Raw genomic sequence first — 27,642 nt, 5'->3', positions numbered from 1 at the left:
TTTTAGTCTGCCAAGTTCAAACAGCTTCCTTTTATTTTCTCTACATATTTCATAACATTTGCGTCACTTTTTCTTTAATGGATTTTTCTAAAGTGAACAAAATAAGTGCAATATCAACAAACTTTTTTGTTTCATATCACATACAACACTGTTTGCGCTATGCTATTGCACACGACCAATGTAAAAACAAAGTGACGTGACTGCAGTTCAGGAGATCTCCAAAGGAATACAGTCCGTTTCATTTCACCTCTATACATACATACATACCTACATACATACAACATTACATTAGATAGTGGAGTCAGTGGCTCTGCTCAGAGATCAAGGCTTTCATTTAATATCTTCCATCATTTAGTAAACGCTTTTTATCCAGAACGACTTACAGTTCACCTACAAGGACAATCCCCCCTGGAGTGATCTAGGGTTAGCTGCCTTATTCAAGGACGTGGAGGTGATGCCAGTTAATAGTCTGTTCGTTCACTCACTGGAAATGTTCCCTTTTTTTGTTAGGGGCAATTTCATTGGCTAGACCTCTTTTTCTTAATCCCCCTGGGACATTGCATTTGAAACACTGATCTCCCATCACTTAGTCGTGTCGTGGGTTTTGTTAATTAGCTGTAAAAGTGATGCTAGCACACGCTACGCAAGGATAGCATTGTTTATGATACAGCAAGCAGGCAGTTCTACGGAAACAGACGGGTATGGACACTGCAAGAAGTAGATTTTTCATCAACTGACAGCATGGCTCAAGTGCATATATCCTATATTGTCATGGAAAAAGTCATTGTTAGTTAATAACATGAGTAAACAGTGCTGATGTGTCATTATAATGATCATTTTTAAGCAATAGTTAAAATGACAGTACTCACAGTTGTCACGGACACAGTGAAGATCTTTTTACTTTTCCAAGATATCAAATATAATAAGTTAAGAAATAAAAAAATGACCACGTCTGTCCATCGGCAATGTCTATGAGTGCCAATTCATTTTAGTGTATACATGAAAAAAAAAATCCCACCAAATTACAAAACCGTTTCTCCACTTTACATGCTTGTAGGTGGGAGGAGAGAGATTTGTGATGGTTTCAACAACTGTTATTATTAGCCCTTGAAATGCTTCCCAAAATTATCACCAAAGTAATAACATACTGTCTTGTCTTATTTGAAATGTTACATTTGTACTGAATGTGAACCACTCATATTGTTTTAGTAATATTTAGTATCAACAGTTTGACATGCATTGTGTATACACAGTTAACAGGACCACTGGCGACTACAAAGATATAAAGGGCTGCAACTTCTCGATGAAGATTCTAGGGCTTGTTTGATTGGCTGCAACACAAAATTAAACAAACATACCATTTATGCATGTTATTGCAATAATGCTGTGTTGAAAACCATAGGGGTGGCATTGATGTCATTGTTTCTCTTATCAACTGATCTGTAGCCAGTCTGAATATTGGTACAATATTTTGTTTTTGTGGAAATATTTTTTTTTAACTTAAAAAACAATTATTCGGAAATGTCCGACTGCTTATTATGAACTTTTTGTTCAGAGCCAGATGTGAGCTGGAGTGCAGTGATGGTTGACTGATGTGGATGAAGGAGAAAAGACTTTTCATTTTTCATTGGGTCAGTAGTAATGTATCACTTGATGATCTGTGGGCAGTCGCTCCAGGCTTTGGCCTTGCGCTTGGCTAGGGCAAGCCAGGCTGGCTCGGTAGAAACCTGGGTAGTGTCACCAGGAGGTAAGCGCTTTGTCACATCCTTTGTTGCTGGCGGAGATGGTGTAGAGTCTGTTATTTCAACTTTTAAAAAGAATGAAAAAAATATGGTTCAGCTGTGATTTCCCAATTTTTTGCTTTGCTTTCATTGTTTACAAGTGGATGAACAAGTTTAGAGATTGCTATTTTCTGCATTTTTGTGGTTAGATGTCTCAGTTGTAAAAAACATTGAACCATGTCTAAATCCCACTCCCATTCGTACTTTTTTTGTCAGTTGTAATTCAGCTAGGGGTATGTATATGTAATAAATAAATAATAAAAAACCTTCATTACAACTGAGCATAAGGCCCAAAGTTACCATAAATAACCCCAGTATAAAGCTTCTGACAGGAAATATAATCAATAACCCCAGTATAAAGCTTCTGACAGGAAATATAATAAATTTTCAAATGTTTTGGTTTTTTACCTGTGACTGAGCTGGGCAAGGTATTGGCTTTCTTCAAGTTGTCGCGTCGTTCAAAACGGGCCAGGAGTGTGTCTGGTCTTTTATTCTCATCTGCTGTTTGAGGTTTGGGTGGGCTGGAACTTCCATTACCTTTATCCTCTGTGGGACTGACCATTCCAGCCTTTCAGAGACAAATAACACCGATTGCTATTAATACAGAGAAATGTATTTAGTATAACATTATACAATGCCCAAACCAGGTGCAAGTGATTTGGGCGACAAGTTTACAACAAGCAAAACTCTCAGCCAATCAGAAGATTGTACTGTGATATTGTTATATTGTAGTTATATGCAGCAGGATTTTGGACCAATGCGATTTCCAAATGGACAGTGCTACCCAGCACAATATCACAAAAATGGAGAGCAAATGATCAACAAAATGTAATTTGTCATGGCTGGTAAGATTTATGTGAAAGAGGTTTTATTGATTTGATTTGATGATTTTATTGATGTTTTATTGATTGTTGCATTATTACATTGCATCTGGTTAAGACACTGAACAACTTTACATATAGTACCAGCAGAGTAGCTAGTTATGATAATAGACTCTATGGCTATATTTATGATGTATACATACGCTTTCTCTGTCCCTAGCTTGTTTCTCAGCCAGCTTAGCCTCTCTCTGGCTTCTCTTATCCTCGCGGTTTTGTTGCTGTTCTCTGAAACCTTTCTGTTTTTGCAGTGCCAGAGTGATCCAAAGTGGTCCTGCCTCTTTCTCCTGTGTCCGTGAGCTGTCCAGAGAGTGCCTGGCCTGCAGAGAGGGTTTTTCTGTGAAGGAGAATACATTTACGCATTAAATTGACAAGTGAGACTAGAACCCACTTTAGAGTCTTCTACTCATCTGTTGTACTCTTTACCAGGACAGTAAATATCTTAATTTTCTGAAGGAAATACCAATACTCATAAGGTATGACAAGAATATTGCTAAATATGTCTATATGGTTAAATGGATGCAAAAAAAAGAAAATGCATCACAATTTAGTATGCAGATATTATGGTTCCAAATGTCTGAATGGAGAGCGCAAGCGATTCGGATTGAATTAATTGTGAAAGTTTAATATAGAAGTGTAAAAAATATCAATATAGTGCTGCTTTGCAAGCATTGTAATGAGGTGAAGATCATACAGTTTTAGCTCTACAAGGATTTCCAACCTTTTTTAATGAGTTCTGTCCTGCGATCTGTTTTTTCTCTCCATGGGATGCTGATGGATGGAAAAAATGACTTCTTTTCTTTAAACTCCTCTCCTTGTCCATTTTTCTGGGATTGTACAGATACTGCAACTTCTTTATGATCGCTGCTCTTCTCAGTAGCTATCTGTTCTGTTTCCCCTGTCCTTTGTGAAATCATGTCTCCTGAAGTCCTTCTGTCAGGTTTTGGGAGAGGAGAGGGTGGAGGAGTGGCACCTTCAGATGGTTTAGGGGAAGTAGCTGGTTTTTGGTAAAGTGGAAGTTTGAGGGCAAAGTTGTCGCCTTCAGTACGTACCAAAGGGAGAATACTTCTGCTAAACTTGCTTCGAGATTCTTTACTAGATGCTACAGAGGTTCGAAATTCAACAATCTCTTGTTGCGGAGAAACAGGGCTAGACTTTTCCAAGACTGTAGAAGTATCAGGGTCTTGGTCAATGGAGGTGAGGGGCACTGGGACGCCTTCAAAACTGTCTCCTGCACTGTACCTTTTCTTTCTCTTCTCTGCTGATTGTTCATTGTGAAAGCGAAGAGAGTAGTTGGTTCTTCTCAACTTTATTCCAAACGGTGAGGGCTGCTCATCACCACCCTGATCCTTCTGATCGCCTTCATCCTTTGTGTCCGAATCTTCTGATTCTGCCTGACTTGTGGAACCAGTCTCGGATCTCTGTGACTTGGGAGATCCATGTGGCGGACTGGGAACAAGAAAGGAGGGGAGGTCTTTGGCAAACATGCATTCTTCAGCACTATCTGCGATGCGAACAACCTTGCTTCCCCTGCTCTGGATCTTGGTACCTAAAGACAGCAACTCTGCTTTTTGGACAAGGGGAGTTTCCATAGATGCCGATTCTACTTTCACATCTTCTCCCTGACCAAAAAACTCTGAGTTCCTGTTGGAATCAGGGAATTTCTTCCTGGCTGGTGTGATGGAAAACTTAGCACTCGCTGACATGGTTTTCCTGAGGTTGGTGTGAGAAAATGGCACTGTATTTAGATCCTCACTTATCGGCCTGCGACTCTGATCTGGGTATTCGGGATATTTTCCTTCTTCAGCACCTTTAAAAATTTTGGATCGTATACTTGCCCATTCTGCCAGGACAGCAGCGTTGGATTGGTCTGCAGATAAGGAAGAATCATATAAGGATTTGGTTTTCCCAGATTTATGGTCTGGAGATGTCTTGATCTTGGTTGGAGGAGTGCCCATGGCTTTTTTGCCCTCTGAGAGGCCAAGAAGTGACTTGCAGGCTGTGTCCTTGATTTGATCGAGATTGACTGCAGTTCCACAAAGTTGGGCTCCTGTCACAAGAATTGCAGTATGTGGGACGTAAAGAGATGAAGACCGAGTTGGTGAATCTGTGCATCCTGGTGAAGAAGCTTTTGCTCCCTCCCTGGTTTCAGCTATTGTTTCGCCCTGTTGGCCAGTTGTTGGAGTAACAGGAGTGAGGTTGACCTTCTGGAAGAGTATCTGCTTCTCGCCTGAGGAGACCTTGAAAGTGAAGGGTCTCTGTCTCTCCTCCATCTCTCTCCATCTCAGTTCCTCTGCTTTTCTTTTCCATTCTGGGTCAGAAGCTCCAGCTGTCTCTTCTTGCTGTTGACTCTTTTTTTCCTCCTCTTCCTCTAGTCTTTTCCTCTCAGCCTCCTCACGGACACGTTCCTCTTCCTCTCTCTGCCGTTTCTCCTCTAACTCTTGAATCCTACGTTGTTCTGCCTCCTCCTCTTTTCTTCTCCTCTCTTCCTGCTCTCTTTTTCTTTCCTCTTCTATACGGAGACGCTCCACCTCAAGTTCCTGCTGCCTTCTCTCTTCTGCTCTTCTTTCCTCTTCCTCTTTCTGCATTCTTTTCTCTTCCTCTTGCCTCTTTCGCTCTTCTTCACATCTTAATCTTTGCTCTTCCTCTTCTCTCCTCCTTTCTTCCTCTTCCCTTTTTTTCCTCTCATCTTCCTCTCGCTGCTTCCTCTCCTCTTCCTCCTTTTGCAGTCTTTCCTCTTCCTGTCTACGCCACTTTTCTTCTTCTAGCCTCTGCTCCTCGATTCTCCTTTGTTGTTCCTCCATCTTTCTTTCTTCCTCTTGTTCCCTCCTCTGAAGCTCAAGGCGTTCTTGCTCCTCCTCATGAAACTGTCGCCTCACCGATTTCTCAGTAGGTTCATAATCTCCTTTGCTGCTATGTATAATGTTATACTCCTCTCTTGACAAATCAAACACTTCTTCGTCTTTTTGTGTTTCATATTCCTCTTGCATTTCAGAAAGGTCCTCTTCTTGAAACTCCTGAAATATATTTAAAGTTGCAGAACTTAATGTTTTGGAGTTATTTTCTCATAAGCAATGGTTCACCCAGAAATTAAAATTTAGTCATGATTTACTCCTCATCTTATTCCAAACCTGTATGACTTACTTTCTTCTGCAGACCACAAAGTAAAATATTTTGAAAAATGTCTGTTTTATTTGTTTGTTTTGTTCATACAATCAAAGTCAGAGTTGTTTTGGACCCCATTGACTTGCACAAATACAGTTAAAATAGTCTTCAAAATACCATTTGTGTTTAACAGAAGAAAGAAAGTCACATGTTTGTAACAACATGAGGGTGAGTAAATGATGAGTAAATTATGCTTTTCATTTTGGGTAAACTATCACTTTTACTATCCCTTTTACATTAAAGCTATCCTAATAGACGCTGTTCACATTTTGAAGAACACCTTTCCCTTTACCTGTGTAAACCTTCTGTGTTTGCGAGATACCCTCTGGTTCTTCGGTTTGACAGAGAGTTTGTGTTTGGCAGCAGTATTGTCCAAGCGTGGGACAGACTGAGGGACAGCATCTAGATTGATGGACTCAATTGTGCCAGGGGGAGGTGGGCGCTTAGAGCGTGGGGATTTGACTGGAGTTCTGTGCTGGACCTTGTCATGGCTGACAGCCTAATTGTAAAGCAAAAACACAAACAATCTTGAGTTTGTGACTATGGGAGAGCAGGGTTCTGAAGCATGTTATATGTCTATGGAATCAATAGCCGCTTTTCCACCGTCCAACCAAACCGTTCTCATTGCTTAAATTGAATGAGATGTAAATAGCGACCGCGTTATGGAGGATGATCAGATATTTATTTTATTTTATCATTAACTTATGTTTACTTCTCTTAAATAGCACACTTTCACAGCTGCAGTGAAACTGGTAGCCAGGTAACAGACAAGAGACCAATTACACATATTATACCAGCATGGTTAGCCATCGGTGCTGAAAATTCCAGGCCGAGAACGGATTGTAATAGTGCCATGGCAAACCAAGTTCAAGTGGAAATATAACTGGAACTGTTCCTTACCATTCTTAGAACGTTCGGCCCGGCGGTGGAAAAGTGGCTAATGTATTGATAGTTTCATGGTATTAAAATTTTCTGCAACTTAACTAGAGCATGGCATTAGCAACAGCAAGTTACTGATAAAGTGTATACCATGAATGCACTGTTAATTGCTTTCAATTATAGTGCCTGCCAAGTGCATAAATATTCATTTGGCAAGTGAGGGAATCTTTCTTAGAACATTACTTGCTAAAACAGAGCAGTGATCTTTAACTGTGCTTTCTAGGATATAAAGTGTGACTGACGTAGCAATACTATGTTACTATATGTAAGTAGTGGAAAATAATTTGGAGATTAACTTACTATTTCCTTGGCTTCAGTCTCCTCTTCATTCTCCACCTGAGCAAGAACCCTCAGCGGACTTTGTGGTACCTCTTCCTCATCTGAGCTACCTTCATCTCCCTCACTCTTTCTAAGTGATGGGGGTCTCTGACCAAATTTGATATTATGTCCAATTTGCTTCTGCCAACAAAAGCATAGAGAGTAAAAGAATGGACAAAACCCTAAACATTTAGTCCTAAAGTTACCAGCATTTCTTGACCTTGATGGAAACAAAAATATCTAAAATAAAAATGTTCAATCTGGTGTAATGCTAAAATCAAAATTAGTGTTAGCAAAGTCTGGTGCATGGCTTGATTGTGTGCATATGGACATTTTTAATTAAACTTGTCAAAATGGACACTATTTGTGTAGAGTTTCACCTGAATGTTCTTGACTCTGTCTGAAACGTTCTCCTGGGACATTGTCTGTCCTGGATGTGTCTTCTCTGACTCCTCAGGGATAAAAACGCTCTCGTGTGAAAAAGCTCGGGACCCTAGGGTGTTTAACTCCCTGTGAATGCAGATATAAACACTTTTTAATTACAGCACATCTGTGAATGTTTTCAATACACAATTCAACAAATAAACAACTTTGACAGCATCTAAAATATTATGATTATGATTATGCATGCCAGACCCAGCTATAGTGGTTCTAAAATACATAAGAGAATTACCTTAGATACTGATTGTTCTCTTCATTAACTGTGGCCACCCCATTGCAGACACTATCAGTGGAATGGCTAGGTTTAAGTTCAGATCCCTCAAACCCACGTTCTGCTTCCCTTCTTTTCTTCTTACCAAATAGACGCCTAAATGGCTGGAATTTGCCCTGCCGTCGCCGCTCTGGCAAAGAATGGTGATAAATAGTCAACAAGTAGTAAAAGGCTAGTGCTAGTGCTGTCCATATTTAAATATAAGCATATAGTATTTTTTACACTAGGTACAGTAGATGTACAGTATGTGAGCATTTTTAATTAATGTTAATGAAATGGAGGACCAGAACAGATCAGACGCTATGGAATCAGGTTATATCGTGTGAAAGTCCTTGTCCTGAGACAGCCTTGTGTGATTATGGTGACCAGATGTTCCATTTAAACATCAGTTTGAGAAGAGAGAGGAGTCTGACAGGCTTTACTTAAAACTCTTTGGGAGTATTTACTGAAGAAAAAATACCTCCAAGATGCATTTAAGATTGATACCAATCCAGCCAATCAAATGCATACAAAATGTGAGTTGATCAAGTGTAAATTTCATCTGGTTTTTCAAGCTACGTTCTGTATGTAGACATTACTCTTGAAAATGTTTTTGCCTCAGCGTGAGCCCTTCAATCCACATGTGACTAGCAATCATGGATGAGACACACGGATGTAGCAACTGCAAAACTTTTTATCTAAATAGATGACTCAAATAATGCTTTAGACTACAAGAACACTGAGCATCATGTATTGTGCAGATTTTTAATAAATTCAGGAGTGGTATTACAGGTGGATGTTCCTCCCAATCTGCCTAAACATCACAGTTTGCTCTCTGGTGGTTTTGTAAGGCACTATTCTTTTTAAAGCTGCTTGGATGGACATGTGTTGTGAAAAGTGCTATACAAATAATTGAAACTCAACTGGATTTGTAGCTTATATTTAATGCTAAATAAACTACTTTGTTTTCCATCCGTTACTTACGTTGACAACATACCAATTGAGAATTAAATCTGAGCTTCATTACCAACAATCAAGCACGAAAGTATAAACAACTAACTCCTAATGTGTACAAAAACAATCTTTAGAGAAAAATTTACAGAATAATTCACAACCTACCAAATAAAGTGGAAATCTGCAGGTGGAAAGTGTCTCTGACTGACTGAATCACACTTATCCCATGTAATGACATTAAACCAATGATAAGACAAAGGACCTTTGGTTTGTATGGAGAGCTATGCAGACACACCATTTCCTGAGACTAGAAAGTTATGAATCATAAGGGCTACGGAGATAAGACTAGCTCAAAAAGCACTGTTTATGAATACAATTACATATAAAATAAAATATTTTTTCTGTTTAATAGTTCGGGGTCTGGAAGATTTTTTCATGACAATTTGTTTTCAAGATAGAAGTCTCTTATGCTCACCGAGGCAGGATTTATTTGATAAAAAATACAGCAAAAACAGTAATATTGAGAAATATTATTTAAAAATTTTTTTAATACATTTTAAAATGTAATCATTCTAATATGCTGATTTAATGAATCCCTTCTGAATAAAAATATTAATTTCTTGAATTGTAGTGTATAAGTTTCCCTTTTTGATAATCAGCTACCTTATTTGTTCAGTTCCTTCCTGTTATGTATATGTACTTGTATGTGTGATTTTTGTCTATAACAGCCTGTAGGTCCCTTCTTGGTCTTTCTGAAGGTATAAAAGCCATAAGCACTCTACCAAGCAAGAGCAAAACATATCCAAGACCGTCTTTTCTGTTTCTAAGTATGTGTTTGTGTGCATTTCTAAGGCTCATGAGTGTGTGACTGTATCTCTGTGTTGTAGGAGCTCCAAGTGAAATGGCTGGAGTGACAGGGCCACTCTACACCACAGAGTAGATCAGTGTGGATCTGTTACAGGCTAAAATTGGAAAGTAGTGTGGAGTTACACAGTAAGTGTGTTGTTGCTCAAACCACAATGGCACAATAACAAAGAAAGTATAAGACGTTTGGTACCTGCCGTCAGTGGCCACTTCTGTTGTTCCTTAAGTTATTATCGTTCCTGAGTTTACTGCGTTACGAGCGCACGTGACTGGATTATTTTATGATTTCTCATATTTTGTCTCATCATTTCCCCCTCAAAGCCTCGTCCAAGTCACAGTCTGTTCGCAGCTGCAACTACTCCATTTCTCTGGCCCACAATGCAGTGCTGCAGGCATCCTCAATCACTGAGGCATATGATGTGAGTGGACACCACTCAGCCAGAGAAACAGCCCTCGATGTGTCTCCCTTGTACTCCTCCATACTACAACCACTATACACTCAAATACGGCCTTCCTGCTCCTATGAGTGTCTGTACTGCTAAATAAATTCACTCAGACCTGACTGTTCCTCTCACTTCTTTACAAAAGCTTAAACACACTTAACAGCATAGGAATGCTCAACCTTGCTCCTCATACTCTTGTTGTACAATATTTCTCACTAGTGCAGCAAAGCCAATAACCCTTTTGTTTCTGTCCCACTGCATGTGCTACACCTGAACCTGACTGTTCCTCTCACACTCCAAATCTTGGCTTTATTAATTGATAAATTTATCATGCATTTATTCTCAGCAGTATATTTGTTTTCTTAACATTGGCACACATTCGTAAAAACACGCCACACGTCAACCATGCTGAGAAAGAATGAAACAAGCCGCACGTGGGATATTAACAGTTAAACGTGGTTATAAAGTTTGAGGGCAGAAGGTTCACACGGAAAGGTGTGTAAAGCAACAATAGCATGTGATTATGTCATATTTAAAGGACTTATAAATCACACAGAAATGAAAATCATTTACTCATGCTCATGTCGTTCCCAAAAAGGAGAAATTTTGGAGAATGTGATGGTCACACAACTCCATGCAATTACAATGAATGACGATTTCAAACTTTATACAGGACACAAAAGCACCATAAAAGTGGTTAATGTGACTAACAGTCACTATTAACAGCAAACAAATCAAATTTTAGGTGAAAATTTAGACATCCAGCTGTATGATGAGAGAATTAGCAATAAAAGTTCCAGTCTTCCCAATCATTGTAATTGCATGGAAAAGAACATTAAAGAAAATCTTTCAAATAAAACCTTCATATAGGTTTTCAAAGACATGAGGGTGCGTAAATATTGACAGAATTGTCATTTTTGAGGCACGCAGACAGCACACAACTCTTGATGTTTTTTGTAACCCACGAAACGCCAAACAGTTCTTAAAGAGACAGTGCTGATAATCTTTGGTGCATTTAGTGTGCTGCACTGCCACTTTAAGAGCAGGCCACTCGCAAAGATCCTCACTCTGTTTTTGTTTACCTGGGCCTTCAGATACTGTTACCTCTACCCGCTCATCAAGCTTAGCCTCCTTACTGTCCGTCGCCATGGTTATGACAGGCTTTGTCTGCATCAAGGGTAGAGGGGGGGATAAATGTGAACACAGAGGTATTTTTCTCATTGATGTGTTCATGTGTGCAAGTCTAAAAAGAAAACTGAAGGAGATGACAATAATAGGAGATAGAAAGGCTTAGAGAGATCATAAGACACATATCACTTTCCCTTTCTTTCCTTATGGGCTCCTAAACTCTCTTTCATAAAACCATATTTATTCAATACTCGGCTACGCATAAGTCTGGATATATGCCCAGTTATAATGCTCTTCAGACATAATTTAATAATGTACTGCAGCCATGATAAAAGAAAATGTACACAAACATCTCATTTAGTTGTTTGCTGTATAACTGTATAAGCTCATATATAGCTGTGCTTTCTCTGATGACTACATGTAACTATTGCAATATAAATATAATATATAAATATTTCTTGTCATTTTTTTTATTTGCTAATGTACAATCATCTGGTCATTATTGCAAAACAACCCCGTTGGGATTTATTTTTTGTGATGATGATCAGCTGACTATATTATTCCTTAAAAAAAAAAAAAGGGAATGTAAGGATTATGTATATATGTACAATAAGATTTTTTTATATATATATAATTCTTATTTATCTAGAAAAAAACGTCATTTATGCTAAATGCTTAAAATGGCATTTAACGACAAAAAAAAAAATAAAATACAGGAAAAACTAAATAGAACTATTAAAATGAAAATATTGAAATAAAAGCTACTTTAAAATATTAATAATAATAATGTAATAAAGTACTAATAACCCGGATTGTGGATGGATAGTGAATACGTTTTTGTGATGAAATTGCATAAAATCGGCACAATTGTTTAGTGTTTTGTTTAGTGAAGTGTGTGTATGTACACACATGCTAGGGAGTGCTAGTATAAGTGTGTAATTACAGAGTATCGTGTCTGTGGAGAACATCACAGTTGTTTGTAGTGTGTAGTGTAGTGCACCTCCATAGAGGTAGAGTGCATTATCACATCATATTTATGCCTGGTCAGCAATCTGTGCAAAATCTAAATGAATGGCTATTTAGAAAGCACTTTTTCCACCATCTTATGTTAATGGAACCCCCATAGGACGTACTGTACAATGGAGCAAGATACAGCGTATAGAAAAAGCAAAAATGTAATTTTTTACCACAGAATCAACTCAAATTCTCATGCACAATGTGCGCCTAATGTAATTTATATCAGTCAGTCCTAAAATAAAGCAAATGGTGTTTTTCCATATTGCTTCTGGGATTCTACATACGCTCATTCAGAATGCCAAGACAGAAAATGGCAAGATTTAAAATGCCACTATTGTTGTTAGTTAATCAAAAGTCATTGCCTCAAAACCTGCATTCCTTTTGGCAGATAAAAATCTTTTGGCAGCATTGCACTAATTGTTAAACACACACAGCAAACTGTAAATGATTACAGTCTTACGTCATCCTTAAGTCGTTTCTCTTTGTATGAGTAGACAGTGTCCTCTAACGGCTCCCAGGGTCATCCTAAAAGTTTCACTGTCTAAACAGACTCAGCTGCTGCTTGAATGGATCAATGTGTCTTTGTCTGTTTGTGATGCTATACCAGATGTGTTTGTGTTTGTGCACATCCACCTGCGGTACAAGTGTAAACGTGGTCCAAACCGCATGCGTATTCGTCATGTTCTGGCCCATGTTAACGAATGATCTTGCTTGTGTTGTGCGCATTAAAGAAGCTCCAGACAAAACGACGATGGCCACATGCACTTCAGCAGGACACTGAAAATACCCCAGACAAACAGAAAAGGCTGCAGCAGAGCTACAGTGGGTTAGCGGCTAAGTTAGCTCTAGCTGCTACAGTGCTAATTTAACCCACTACAGGTACAGACTGACCTCATTACAATTGGGATATATCACCAAGAGCAGCTCTAACCATCATAACAAACATTTCTAACACAGGCCTGCTTCTATTTGACCAAACCAGTGGGCTATAAAATGGGCTATAAGTGGATTCCTGGAATGGTGCCCCTGAACCTATAAGCTACATGACTCATTATTAGCAGTCATACGATATCCCATAATGCCCATCATAAAGAGATTTAAATATTTAAAATAAATTCATGGAAGATGAAGATGCGCTAGTGATCTGCTGCAGTAGCTAAAGTTTGTAACTCAGGCCACGTACACTACTGATCAAAAATTTGGGATCAGTAAGATTAAAAATAAAATTAAAAATAGTTTTATTCAGCAAGGATGCATTAAACTGATCAAAAGTGATAGTATAGACATTTATGTTACATAAGATGGTTTATGTAATGGTTTCTAAAAACCATGCTCAACTGTTTTCTACATTGATAATAATAAGAAATGTTTCTTGAGCACCAAATCAGAATGATATGGAATAATGAGGCTGAAAATTCAGCTTTGATATCACAGGAAAAACTTACATTTTAAAACATATTAAAATAGAAAACATTATTTAAAAAAAAAAAAGCCTTGGTGATAAGAGACAAAAAAACTCATAAGAGATAAAAACATGAAAAAATATTACCGACCCCAAACTTTTGAATGATTGTATAAATGAACTATTTTTGCTACAGCTTTGTGAAAGAAAGCTTTACAGAATGCCAAACTTTCCAGATGCTATCTTAGAAGAATTACCATTGATTAAGTCATCTTTCCACTCAATGGAGGCATAGAAGCTTCATTTGAAGCAGCATATAAACTACAAATGTTTGTAATGTGGCCTAGAGGCAACATAAATGCATTTACACAGGAATCACAGCCTTACAAAATTGCTCACAACCAATTTTTTAGCAGAATGTTACCTTCTGTGTTGATTCTCATGCACAGCTAATAGAAAACAACATGTGTGCTTATTGCTATGACAACAGCAACATTTAAGGCGGTTCTGATGTTGTATTTTATCTACACAGAACTAAAGGCTCATCGGGGAAGATGCAGGTCAGTGCCGCCATATTTTAATAAAGACGACTTACGTCACCATTATTTGAGCCTAAATATGCGACAGGGCTCGGAGCTGTCAGTAATGCCTACACATTAAGCAAATCACACTTTATGCATTATGTATCAGGGGTGAAATGATCTTGCCTTGCGCAAAGGCCCATATATTATTATGATAGCAAGCTAGCTTCACTCGTACAATGGGACGGCTTGAATGTACAGCTAGAAATCACTGAAGCAAAATGGGATGGCTGACTGCGCAGCGTATAGCAAAGCTGTCTAGTTGCCTGTGCTTACTGAGCACAAAAGCACACTTTTACCTAATTCAGCCGCACAGCTGGAAAGAGCTGCATACCACTGAAGGAAAACCTTAGGGAACATGGATTCAACCTTCTGCACCTTGATTTACAAAGCTCGGTTGCTGCTCCTTGGTGCTTTAGGAAAAAAATATAACAAAACCATTGAATCACAACTTATAGAACTCTAGTAATAGCATGCCTTATCTTAAGAGTGTTTATTGAAGTATGAAGGCTAATATTTCTAATTGTGTTGGTTCTGGATGAATGATGGTTATGGAGATTAAATGAACACAAATCTGTCATCAATAGCCCATAAGACCTCAATGGATGTCAGGGTTGCCTTTCAAAGCTTGACTTCAGCATTATTAAACCAGGCAATTCTGATTCAGACATAACTCTTATGAACTCCGTGGCAGTGTAACTTGCAGTAGAATAAATTGAGGGGCCTGGGGCTAGTTGTTTTTTTGTTTTGTTTTTACTTTGTGTGTTGGTGGATTTTTGGTAGTCAGTTTCTGCATACCCACCTTGAACACTATTGCCCATGAAAAAAGATAATGCCACAGTTTATGGGTTAAGCTGCCACATTGGAACCATTAAAACATTTTAAACAATAAAAACTGTAACTATATAAAATTATAACATTACAATATGTAAAACATATTACAACTTGCCCCATCATATCATTTCTTAAAACTGTATGAAAATGTCAGAACACAGATCAGCTTGGTTAAAATCTATAGTTGACTTTTCTCTGAATGTATGATAGTGTGGTTTTATTTTTGTGAACTTTCATAAATATGATAATACTGACATTTTAGTTTGGTGGACAGTCAGAATTCATACAAATTGATCTAATTTCAGAGTTTGAAACCAACAGACAAACAACTGCAAACAAACAAGCTTTCATACAAATGGATATTTAGTCCAAAGCCTCAAAACCTCATGGTTACTTGGATATATGGCTCTTGTGACAACTTCCTCATGTAACTACAAGTCCTGGTCTTCCTATATAATATAACATGTATATTAAGTATACAATATAAATGGCAAATAATGATGAATTTGGATTTAAAATGTTCAACACACTAGACTCCAGATTCTCCAAACAGGCATTTTACTCAGCTCCCTGTAGCTGTGTTTTCACTCAGTATTTAGTCTGCAGTCACAGACATGAGCAAGCTCTGTAGTCAGCCCTTGTCTTTTTCTAAAAAAAAAAAAAAATGTGCAGAGGGTTGTGTGAATCTGCAAGGGGTTAGTCTGGTGTAGTAGGCAGAATAACCATTAACCATTTGAATAGTGCTTTTTTATTGTTTGAATTGGTAAAAGGTAGAATTTCCCATTGGTCTAATAAAAATATTTATTATTTATATATACACTACTGTTCAGACGTTTGGGGTTGGTAAGATTGTTTTAACATTTAGAAAGAAGTCTTTCATGCTCACCATTTATTGGATCAAAAAATACAGTAAAAACAGTAATTATGTGAAAAGTATTCAATTTTTTTTCTATTTTCATATAATTTAAAATGTACTTTATTTGGGTGATGGCAAAGCTGAATTTTCCGCATCATTACTCCAGTCCTCAGTGTCACGTGAATCTTCAGAAATCATTCTTATATGCTGATTTGGCGCTCAAGAAACATTTCTTATTATTATCATTGTTGAAAACAGTTGCTGCAGTGCTGCTTATTAATTTCTCTGAAAACTCAAAGAATTGGTGAATAGAAAGTTAAAAAGAACAGCAAGAAATATAATTTTTTTGTAACATTAAAAGTTTTAATTTCTTTTAAAAAAATTAAAAAAATCTTACTGACCCTATACTTTTAAAGGCATATTATGTAGATTTCGCCCCGCTAGAGGTCGCTTATTCAAAACAATAACAAAGGCGTAGCTTGATGACGCAGTGAATAAGTGTGGAATTATGGCAGTTGTCATCTTCCCCTCCACAGCCGATGGAAAGCAATACGACGCGACTCAGGCAGAAATCATGTTCATGGATGAGCTAATGTATTAAAGTTTTATCAACATACCTGTGGTTTGAAGCAGAGCAGGGCCGAGATCCTGGGACATTTAACATTGCTGTTTTTATTATGCTTATATGCCGCAATCGGACGCTGCCACTCCTTTCGTTTTGTTGTTTATGTTTATTTTACGATTAAAATTACGATTGAAGTTACATTTAACGTTCGCCTCCTTCCCTGAACTTTCTTACAGTTACGCTTAATCACTTAAATACACATTATTTTATTTAATGAAACAGCTGCATATATTGAATTACTCATACAGGTCTCTTTATTTGACGAATTAAAATTGTGGGGTAACGCAGTGCTGTTTTACTTGGTCATAACAATCATACTAAAAACACATTTGATTTGAGTGTGTTGAAAGTTATAACGTTATGTACATGCATTCGCTCGGTGGCTGGAATGAGACACTTGTTGCACATTGCCGTGAACTAGATCGATATTAGTATATAATATTAATAAAAGCTGGATGACTTGTGTTGCTAAATGGCATGCAATTTATAAATCATTATAAATGTTAGCCAATTCACAAAATAGTGTTAATAGAGCTACATAATAATTAGTTTTCTGTCCATTTGGTCCATATCCAAACAGTTGCTCACTTGTCTAATAAAACACATAGGCCTGGTTTCACAGACAGGGCTTAGATTATGCAAGGATTAGGCCTTAGTTCAATTTGAATAAACATGCCCGAGAAAAAAAACATTACTGGTTTGCATCTTGAGACAAAACAACGGCACTGACAAGATATGTCTGTGCAAGTTGCTTTCATTTAAAACAGATCAAACATGCATTTTAGTCTGGGACTAGGCTTAAGCCTCGTCTGTGAAACCGGGGGATACTATTAAAGCGTCTTCAATGGTGTTTGAAAGGTTTCTACAGAAGTAAAACCTGAAATCGAGGGTAACGCTGATATGAAATCATTGACAGGCGACATTATGACACGGGATGTTACACTGGTTAAAATAGCTGATTTCTTGTTGGGAACATTTGAAATGAGGTAAGCACACAAGTCAAAATACATAACATTGCTCTAGTGGTTTTGGATGTTTTAAAGGCACAATATGTAACTTTTTTGCTTTAAAAATAGCAAAAATCACTATATCTATGTTATATATTTTTTTTAGTTGTGTACTTACATTATCCCGACTGTCTCCAACAACTTTCAAACCAGGAGAAATTTGTAATTTAATTCGAGAAACGTCCCGTTTCTTTATTTCCGTTTTGTCGCCGCCAATGGCGTCATATCCGCGTTGTCCCTGGTTTCCGCTCGTGCTGCCATGGCAACCAGAGCTATGAACCAGAGCCGTCTGATAGTAACCAAAGCGACTGACGCGGACAACTTTGTAGTTCGCAATGTCTATTTGCACGCTGTTGTTGTTTCGTTCAAACATTATGGACCATGGCAAGCAGACTTTGGATAAAAAAAGGAGAAGTAAAACGAGAATCAATATCAGCGCGGTGTTTTCGAGATCCCTAGAGCTCCCATAGACAGTATATAAACGAGAGCTCCACGTCCGAGACTTCGACTGCTCCTACATGTACTTTATTAAACAAGTGAGCACATTTACATACAACTAATCAATGTTTTATAGTTTTCTAATGTTGATCTAGTTTACTGCTAGTCTCATACAGACAGACTAACACATACATTTAAACACATTCAAATGCAGTTTAGTGTGATAGTGTAATGTTAGACCAAGTGAAACAGCGCTGCGTTACCTCACAAGTTTAATTTGTCTAAGAAACTGACCTGTGAGTAGTAATTCTGCATGTAGTTCGGTAGAATGAAATGTCCATATTCCTTTTATATCCGCGGGACTCGCGTCGCGTTTGGAGCTGATAGCTGTCTCTTAGCAATCCCGAACTGCTTTATATCACAGTCATGATAAAAACATCGATGTATTCAGTCATCCATAAACATTATTAGATCGGTCGGCTTGACGTTGACGACAAGATCCATAATTATTAGCAAATGTTGCGTCATCAATCTACGCCTTTGTTATTGTAAATAGATTAGCGACCCCTAGTGGCGAAAAATGCTATACTGTACCTTTAATCCAAAAATCTTACATATTGTGCCTTTAAATGGTATAATATAATATAATATAATATAATATAATATAATATAATAACTGTAAAAGAAGGAAAATGCAGGCCAGGAGTTTATCATGTGATACAGTTCACAGATGTGTACCCACACACGCAAACTATGGGGCATTTCTGCCATTTCTACTTTTTGAAGTATTCAAATTAAACTTATAATAAAAATTATAACAAAAATAAATTAGGAACAAAAAGCTTACTTTAATACACATAAATTATATTTTACATATTCTTTGAAAATAAACCACCAAAAAGCTATTGGTTCTTGGTTCTACAAACTGTTATCATTGAATATTTATACATCTACTTTCATTACAATGCATATGATAAGAAAGAAACAATGGGTCTTTGAGGATATGGGGCTGGCGAGAGAAAAGGCCAGTTTCGTGAACAGAGGCCTATTGTGTTTAACAATATCTTGCCACATGCATTACACAGAAAAACGCTTGATCGCATATATGGTCGAAGGAGTACACAAGAATAAAGGCTTACCTGGTTGTCGATTTATCTGGGTAAGAGTCTAGTATGTATGCGTTTATGCATGTGTGGCTGTTCCACCTGCCTGCTGTTACTGTGGAGCTGCGCTATTACCTAGAGTCAGGTGTCACATTGCACAGGTGCAAAGAGAACTCAAGAATGCTTATAGCTGTGTGTTGTTGTGCGCACATGAGAACAAATATATCTGTTTTGATTGTTAACAAATTAGGAATTTACAAACATCTCCGTTATTGAATACAGTGTGAAAAAATATGGTATGCATATTCATACTCCCATAAAGTTCTCCTCACAATGTATGTTTTTGTGTTCTTCCTGGGACGTTTGCATGATTTCCTATGTGAGAGCTTAGTCGCCTGTGCCCAAGATACATTCACACATGTGACTGAAAACAATCCTAGAATGTGTCCGAGAGAGGAGAAAAGTGGGTGATGATGGTGAGGTAGTGTGCTGGTTCATACTGCTGTCTCTGTTGCTACTCACAGAATGCCACTTTGTTCATTGGCCAGCTTACCAGGGGCAGGAAGAACAGACTTGCATTGATGATTTTAAACTGCCCAACACACACAAAGACTGTGACTGTAAGCTTGTTTGTCAGCATATGTGAGGATGCGTGTGTGTATTGTGTTAAAACAATTTCAAAGAACAAGGGCCTCCATTAACTGAATAAAGACGTGTGGCGGATCAATAACGGCACAAACTGCTACCTGTCTCCAGTGTCAGAAATCAACTGTATTATTAAGGGGCAATTTCAAGTAGCCTGCTTTTATGTGGGCATACTTATATTCCAACCATATAAAAACATGCCATGTCATACATTTCAGTTGAATCTATTACTTGATTAATATTCTCAATCAGAACATATGGCTGTTATGAAGTCATATCAGCATCAAATACAAAAGTTGCTGTAAATACAAAGTACATTTGAATAAAATGTAAGTTTGATGAATGGCCCCACTCTGTATTAGGTGTCTTTAACTTCTATGTATTTGTGTCAAAAAAATTAATTGTTAAATACAATGAGTTGAGTTACTGAGTTCATGTTTTATTGCAAAACACTTTTGCTGCTTTTGAGGTGGGACATTGGTAAGGTTATGTGACGGTTAGGTTTAGTGGTGTGGTTCGGTTTAAGGGAGGGGTAAGGGGTCAACAGAGCATTATATTTTAATAATATTGTTACGCAAGTAGGTGTCGGCAAGTGACTGTCTTTATGAATCATTCATTCAACCGATTCGTTCAAACACGTTGAATACTTCCCTACTATATAAAGCCAAAAGAGTAGTATGTCCAAATACATAGTATTCGGAAAAACAGAAGGCGACAAGTACCAGGATGACCTGTTACTTCCACTGAGATACTGAAGTGCTCATTTGATGGACACTCGAGAGGATTTATGAATAGCTGTGAAGCAACTGACGCTAGTAGGTCACGTGACATACAATATGGTGGATGTTGTACATGCGACTTTCATTCATACCACCCATATTCATCCTATATAGAACATACTTGATGTAATTTCAAAGTACTAACAGTATGGGATTTCAGAAGCACCCCAAGTGTCTGTTTTTGTGAGAGAGTCATTGATTCATTCACTCTACTGATTTGTTCTATTGATTCATTCAGCAACAAAAACACCAATGGTTCTGCAGTGGCTTTGTTTGCGACTTCAAAACAGGCTAAACAGACCAGTAATGGGCATATTGTGTCTAAAATGTAAGCTACTCAATATTGAATTTTTGTTTATTGAACTGCTGTTTAAAAACAATATTGCACACACGTGTCCAAATATAAGCATAGTAAAGGCTAATAAAGTAGGTATGCACTGTGGAGGAAATTGTTGCCCCTGCATTTTCAATATTTGGGGCATTTTTTCACCTTAATTTCAGACCTTGTCTGTCCATCATGTTGCACACAGTCAAAATACACTGATCAAAATTGTTCCTTGGGTACAGTAAAGTAATTAGAGATCTCATAGGGTTATATGCCGACTCAAAGGACAAGAACACTTAGCAGTTAGCATAAACAATTAAGTCATTTCTGCTGTCCTCAGCACTACAGAAGGGCATGTTCACTGAGTTTTAACATGATGGACTATGAAGATGCAATGCTTTCCAAAAGTATTCAGCCCCTATAAGCTGATCTGTGCAGTTTTCTTGATGTTAAAATAATTTCAGAGACATCTGTTGGTAAACCACTTGCAAACTAGACAGTTAGACAGTTAGTCCATGATGTCAGTGTGGCTCAACCAATTGGTGTGAGTTTTGAGCAGGTCTACTTATTTGGACAATGAGAGATGGGGGCAGGGCAAAATGTGTAGTCGGCATGTTTGAGAAACCTATTGCATTATCAGTGGTGTGGGAATTATCCACTGCAGCTTCAACAAAGCTATTTTCAATTGTTTGGTATCTGCTCTAAAAATAAATGCATTACAGTGCTGGTGCTTATAGTAAGTGTTAACATGAGATTCAAAATCTCCTGCACTGGAAGGCTGAGTCTTTCTTGCATGTGTTAAACTTCAGAGACTGTATAGTGACTCATGCTGGCAGTGAATATTGGCGTTTAATAAAAACTCCCACAGAACAGACACAGATGGGAATCATCGAGGAATCAGATTCAATCTGAAAACATTACCTTTCAAGATATGTTGAAGAACAGGCCAAGACAAGCAGCCCACTCTAATAAAGCACATGGCCTCCAGTGACCTTTAACAACATCTATCTATCTATCTATCTATCTATCTATCTATCTATCTATCTATCTATCTATCTATCTATCTATCTATCTATCTATCTATCTATCTATCTATCCATCCATCCATCCATCCATCCATCCATCCATCCATCCATCCATCCATTCAACGTATTTCATAAGTATAGTAATAAATAATAATTGTAGGGAATTGCTGATGGCATTGATGCTCTTCCTATTTACAATGAGCACAGAATTATCTAAAATAAATAGGATCATGATAAAAATAGTTTCTCACTCCTATTTCTTACTTCATATATCAAATAGAATGAAAGGAAATAATAATAAAAAAGCAATATACTGACCAGTCTCTGACAAAACTAATTTTAGATGCTGGTGTGATGTATTCCCACCAGGCTTTCTAACAAGCAACATTCCCATGGCCAACCAGCTTCACCAGAAAGACTATTACTCATTGTGCTGATAAAGAGCCTAGGTGTGCAGGACCAGCACTAACTAATCTGGACCAGCAAAATCAAAGTCTTGCTTCAGAGTTGTCACTGTAGGTCAAAGTTTTGTGTACTCAAGGCCTGACCTGTGTTCTGATAAGGTATTTTCTATTTAACATGACTTGCGGTTTGGGTGAAATTAGAGATGCTTTATTATTCTGGAAATTATTGCTGTGGAGCAGCAGATATTGTTTAATATAGTGCACAGTTATAGCAGATTGAGAACTTGAGCTAAAACATCTTACTTACAGCATAGCTGCTGATTAAAATGAGAGGAGGAACTGGGCTGAACCATAATGTGATTACAGAGCGTTCCCAGACAGACACACATTTCCTAACTGTGCTGTGTCCTCCTGTCGCAGTCTCTCTATCAAACACACACATACAGACACTCTTTTATACTGAGAACAAACAGTTGTAAATAAAGGCATCTGCATGTCAGAACATTGCACTCATAAGAATTGGATAAATCTGTCCTTTGTTTTGTCAGTCTGTCTTTCTAACCCGTCCAATTCTTGTGTCTAGATCTTAAAATATCCCTTTTTGTACAGAAACTTGTGCAGTGTCATTGTTAACTGTGGTCTGTACTGATTGTGTTCGACACTTGAGATTTATATCAATAGTTTTGTGTTCACGTTTCCTGCTCCACCTCACCACACAAGTCTTAGTCAAAGCAACAACCCTTTAGATTAATTATTAATTATGAAATTATTCACATAGGATCTGAGCGTTTGGTGGAAAAACTTCAATATAAAAGTATAAGCATGTTAAATATGCATGAAATGGACACATAATCTTTGTGTTTACACTAATTAGGACAGAAAACCAACTGAACTCTGAAGCGTTCAACCTCAAATGCATGTGAATCGCCACTTGCCCCGACTAATTGACTGGCCTACATGTCAGCGATAGTGTGTTCTAGTGTCTAGGCAACATTTGCCTGTTTCCATACATGCATTCAATCATATTGCTACTGTAAGTAAATGCACATGGCTGGATCATTCTATGAAAAACATATGAACACTTACTTTGTGTGTATCTCTGCTCTAGATCATGTTCTAATGATACTAAAGTGCAGATTGTGTTACATTATATCTGAGAGTGTCACGTTACTCTATAAGTGCCTATTTAGACACTGTTTGGTAGTGTATTAGGGCAATATGAATTCCTCTTGGGATCAATGGACAGCTCTATATTATTGTCTATCTGTGTTGTAATACACTAGAGGGCAATGTTATACCACATAATGTTTTGGGGCCAATGTCTGTCACGTCGAATTTGTGATCCTGCTAAAGTGGGTTTAATTGGGTCATATTGTGATGGAAAATAACATCCTATAAAGTCCAGCATGCATAAGGCATACCCACTGCCGACTAAAGATGTTTAACCGTATTCAGATTATTCTGTGGGATCGCCTGTCACACCAACAAAAGCACAGACACTCCGGTCAAACACACATGGCCTTTCCTCTTCACTGGTCAACTTGTATTGATGCAGTACTTTTTATGGATTAATATTAATTGGTCTTTTCATTAATTATTTATAGTGGGAGGAAGCCGCGGGAGCGGTTTCTCTGGTTTCCTCTACTTGAACGCACAAATCTCCAAGATATTTAAGGACAACATGCCCCTGAACCGAGGTCAGCAGTGGGAACTTTTGAGGCCGTTTCCTGTCTTATAAATGGAAATTGTTTTGCCTTCAAATGGGAGGCCTAAGAATGTACAACTGACAAAGGTAGCTTGTGTGTAGTTGTGTATTTAAAGAACATTTATTTATTTTTATGTAACTTTATTTAGTTTTTAGTTTTTTTGTAAATTTTTCAGTGAGGATTCATGATTTTTATTAAATTATGATTTATAATGCTCAATTATTTCAGGCAAAATAAAAGAATTGTGAGCTAAAAAGTAATGTATTTGACCTTGTGTCAACTTTTGTTTTTTAGCCAGATAAGAACGCACAATATACCTTATTTGTTTTGATATTCGTTTGATATTAGAGGGGTTTTTTAATTTTTTATTGGTATTAGTCAACCCAATACATTTAATTGTTCATGCTCATTTCCTCTATCTTTTACAATTACCATAATCTAACACTCACTTATTGTTAAAAATAAATAATTTAATAATAACACTGTTAAATGTAATCTTTAGCAAATTCCAAATTGAATCAATTTTTCATGCATTCATTATAATTTAGCATTCCCTTGTAGAATTTAAAACTATTTATTTTAGTTTTATGTTTCATTTCTGAGACTGAGACAAACTAGTATAAAAAAATAACTTATTGGCATATCAGCCATTATTAAATCCAAGCAATTCAGAGAGAAATTACTGTGATTCAATTTCATTTCCATGCAAGAAAACACAAAATTGCAGTTAAGATTGCTAAACGTCTTTGTCTGTACACTAAAAATCCATCCATCCATCCATCCATTTATGAGTTATATGAAGTGTACAGTGAGAGGAAATCACAACCTTATAAAGTAAGTGTAATGTTTATGTGTATGTTATTGATTTGATCATTCTCACATCACTAAGCCTTTAACAATAAGATCAGTGCTAGATATACGCTATAAACAAATCATGCATGAACACCACAACGGGGTGTTTATATAGTGTGGACCTGGTAGCAAATACAAACAAAGAAACAAAACTGAAATTAAATTTAGAGTTCGGCATTACATCATCGTTACGTCATGATAAAAGAAGAAAATTAGGCCAGACACTGTCTATTAAAAAAAAGGTATTATGGGCATAGACGCCTTTCTTGCATTAATGAATGCCAATAAATCGTAGCCTATCAGTGATGCATATTTGGCTTATTTAAATAGTGAGTAATCATCCATGTTTTTTTAGGAACGGGCAAAGCTATAGATGGCATCTTTAGCCACAAAAGCATGCATTGTGGCAGGTATATGCATCATGAGAGAAAACGACACTACAGCTCAGGGAACCATCAATTGCCTGCACCAGTAAGCATGTTATGAATGACTGACGACTCATAATTCAAATATTCAATGTTTGGCGAACATTTCATAAGCATCACTTAATCAAAAGGACTGTCATTCATAAATAAGCTAATAAAAGGCAACATATGAAGGGGCCAGATGGATGTGATGATGCAAACGTATCGACGGTGTTTTCTACAAAATGACAGATTTCTTTATCATGCATTTCAACGCGAAATGCAGCTCGAGACATGTTCATGTCTCCCCAGCTGCGCACACATCTGTAAAGAATGGTGGATTTTGGATGGGCTAAATGACAAGGTCAGTATCACCGACAAAGATATGCAGTTTAACAAATGTTTGATAATGTCCTACCTCTCCCGCGTGTGTCACGTCACAGCGATCAGTCCCTATGCAGTCCCTTTATTGTGTCTCGCGGCACTCGGTTATCTTCCATTCAAGTCGCAGCACGCGTGCTGACCTCTTTGTGTATGTGTGTATGTGAATGTGTGTGTTGCTGATGCTGCGAGTGCTCGCCCTCCTCCTCGAGACAGTTCCGTACGCATTCAGTCAGTGCGCGCGGAGGCGCTGCTTCCCTCACAGCTGCACGTGAAACAGGAGGGTGTGGCAGAGGCCGTTCACACAATAAAAACAGACCATTCTGACATAATATTGCAGCTTCTACATATAACAAGCATCTAAATGCAGGTCACAATAATTACAGAGATTGAAAGTGCATGCCCTCAGTGCCTAAACTATCATTAAAATAATATATATTCACACGAGATAATAATAAACATTTGTCTTTTAGGCCCGTTCACACCAAGAACGATAACAATAACTAGCGTAGGGTCCACACCAAAACTAACAATTTTTATGTCGTCTGCCGCTTTAAATGCTATAGCTTAATTGATTCTGATTGGCTGTCAATGTTTTTCGTTCATCAGCTGTAAAAAAAAAAAATCTTTCTGAAAATGATTCCAACTACATCTGTGACGTTATTTACGTTATCACATAGTTGTGATGTGGACTTCCCGGGACTTCCCTTAGTCCAGTCATTTTAAGCCAAAATGGGGGTCAACCTTGAACAAATTGCAACAGAAGCAAACTCAACTGATTTTGTATCCTCAATATGTCCTGACTCCTGAGTAAGGAAAAAAAAGTCCCGAAGAATCCCATTAGGGGAAAGTTTAGAAAAAGACCCAAATATAGTCTATTCATACGCCTATTCATTCTTTTTCTCACGTGAATAGGGTAAAATTTTTAACCTTTAGATATCACCATGAAAATTACTGAGTTGATTACTTACATCAAGACAAACAAAAAATGTATTAGGCTACAAGTTTTTGGAAATTGTTTGTTAACATGGACATACGGTGCATAATCTAATTATGTATGTGCTAATTTGCATAAATACCACAACAGATCTAAACATTGGGTATAGCCAGGTGAAAATGTCTTGTTGACACATAACAGTAAAATACTTAATGTTAAGGTCTGAATGGAACCCATTTAGGCTACCCATGAGCATTAATACATAGAGGCTGGAAGAAGTACTTTAAACCAGCCTTTATTAATTATTATTGCAGAGATGGGGTTTGGGGCTGGGTCCGTGGGCCTGTTTCTGGGGGACGAGTCTGAGGGAAGAACAGGACAGGAGACAATGGTAAGGAGAATGCAGAAGACAAAAGGTAAGTAAAATAAAAAGTGAATCCCCAAAAACAGTACCATGGACCAAGCCCCAAACCCCATCTCTGCAATAATAATTAATAAAGTTTCTAAAGTAGGCCTACTTCTTCCTGCCTATGTATTAATGCTCATGGGTAGCCTAAATGGGTTCTATTCAGACCTTAACATTAAGTATTTTACTGTTATGTGTCAACAAGATTCAACAAGACATTTTCACCTGGCTAGACCCAATGTTTAGATCTGTTGTGGTATTTATGCAAATTAGCACATACATAATTAGATTATGCACCGTTTGTCCATGTTAACAAAAAATTTCAAAAAACTTGTAATACAATTTTTGTTTGTCTTGATGTAAGTAATCAACTCAGTAATTTTATGGTAATATCTAAAGGTTAAAATTTTTACCCTATTCACGTGAGAAAAAGAATGAATAGGCGTATGAATAGACTATATTTGGGTCTTTTTCGAAACTTTCCCCTAATGGGATTCTTCAGGACTTTTTTCCTTACTCAGGACATATTGAGGATACAAAATCAGTTGAGTTTGCTTCTGTTGCAATTTGTTCAACATTTTTTTATAAAATGACTGGACTATTACCCAGATTTTACATTTATTCAGCGCCATTTACTTGCATTTAAAAATAACCCTGCAACGTTCTGGGAAAGTTTTTTATGGTTGCAAAAAGAAAACGGGAACCAAATACTAATGTTAGGGGAACGTTTTGTGTTTGCTGATCAATGCTGCTA

The 27,642-nt window shown here is 37.4% G+C and overlaps 1 protein-coding gene across 4 annotated transcripts; it reads right to left on the bottom strand.

The window, feature by feature from the left end:
- Nucleotides 1-15: 15 nt before the first annotated feature.
- On the bottom strand, nt 16-25,812 carry cracd (capping protein inhibiting regulator of actin dynamics). Of its 4 annotated transcripts, none has more exons than XM_084090399.1 (9): nt 25,583-25,812; nt 7,755-7,923; nt 7,462-7,591; nt 7,064-7,222; nt 6,117-6,323; nt 3,381-5,676; nt 2,806-2,996; nt 2,190-2,349; nt 16-1,807 (listed from the first exon to the last, which is right to left on the bottom strand). In XM_084090399.1, the coding sequence occupies exons 3-9, from the start codon at nt 7,501-7,503 to the stop codon at nt 1,647-1,649; spliced, it is 3,216 nt and encodes a 1,071-aa protein (XP_083946525.1). In that variant the 5' UTR covers nt 7,504-7,591; nt 7,755-7,923; nt 25,583-25,812; the 3' UTR covers nt 16-1,646. The 4 variants fall into 4 exon arrangements, with proteins under 4 accessions (XP_083946525.1, XP_083946523.1, XP_083946522.1 ...); XM_084090397.1 differs by lacking the exon at nt 25,583-25,812 and adding an exon at nt 14,461-14,536 and having other exon boundaries at nt 2,190-2,375; XM_084090396.1 differs by lacking the exon at nt 25,583-25,812 and adding an exon at nt 14,461-14,536.
- Nucleotides 25,813-27,642: the final 1,830 nt, after the last annotated feature.

Source organism: Abramis brama (genome assembly GCF_963993115.1).
Source record: "Abramis brama genome assembly, chromosome: 18".
Taxonomy (NCBI): domain Eukaryota; kingdom Metazoa; phylum Chordata; class Actinopteri; order Cypriniformes; family Leuciscidae; genus Abramis; species Abramis brama.
The sequence above is the reverse complement of the archived record's forward strand: the minus strand, read 5'-3'. Positions and strand labels throughout refer to the sequence as shown.

Bases quoted from the DNA above. Each gene is read 5' to 3' on its own strand.
- cracd (XM_084090396.1), bottom strand. From the start codon at position 14,521: ATGTTCCCTAAGGTTTTCCTTCAGTGGTATGCAGCTCTTTCCAGCTGT. The intron at 7,592-7,754 runs GTAATTCTCTTA...CTGCATTCACAG, and splicing joins GAGAACAATCAGTATCTAAG to GGAGTTAAACACCCTAGGGT. The intron at 2,997-3,380 runs GTTGGAAATCCT...TCTCCTTCACAG, and splicing joins GACAGAACTCATTAAAAAAG to AAAAACCCTCTCTGCAGGCC.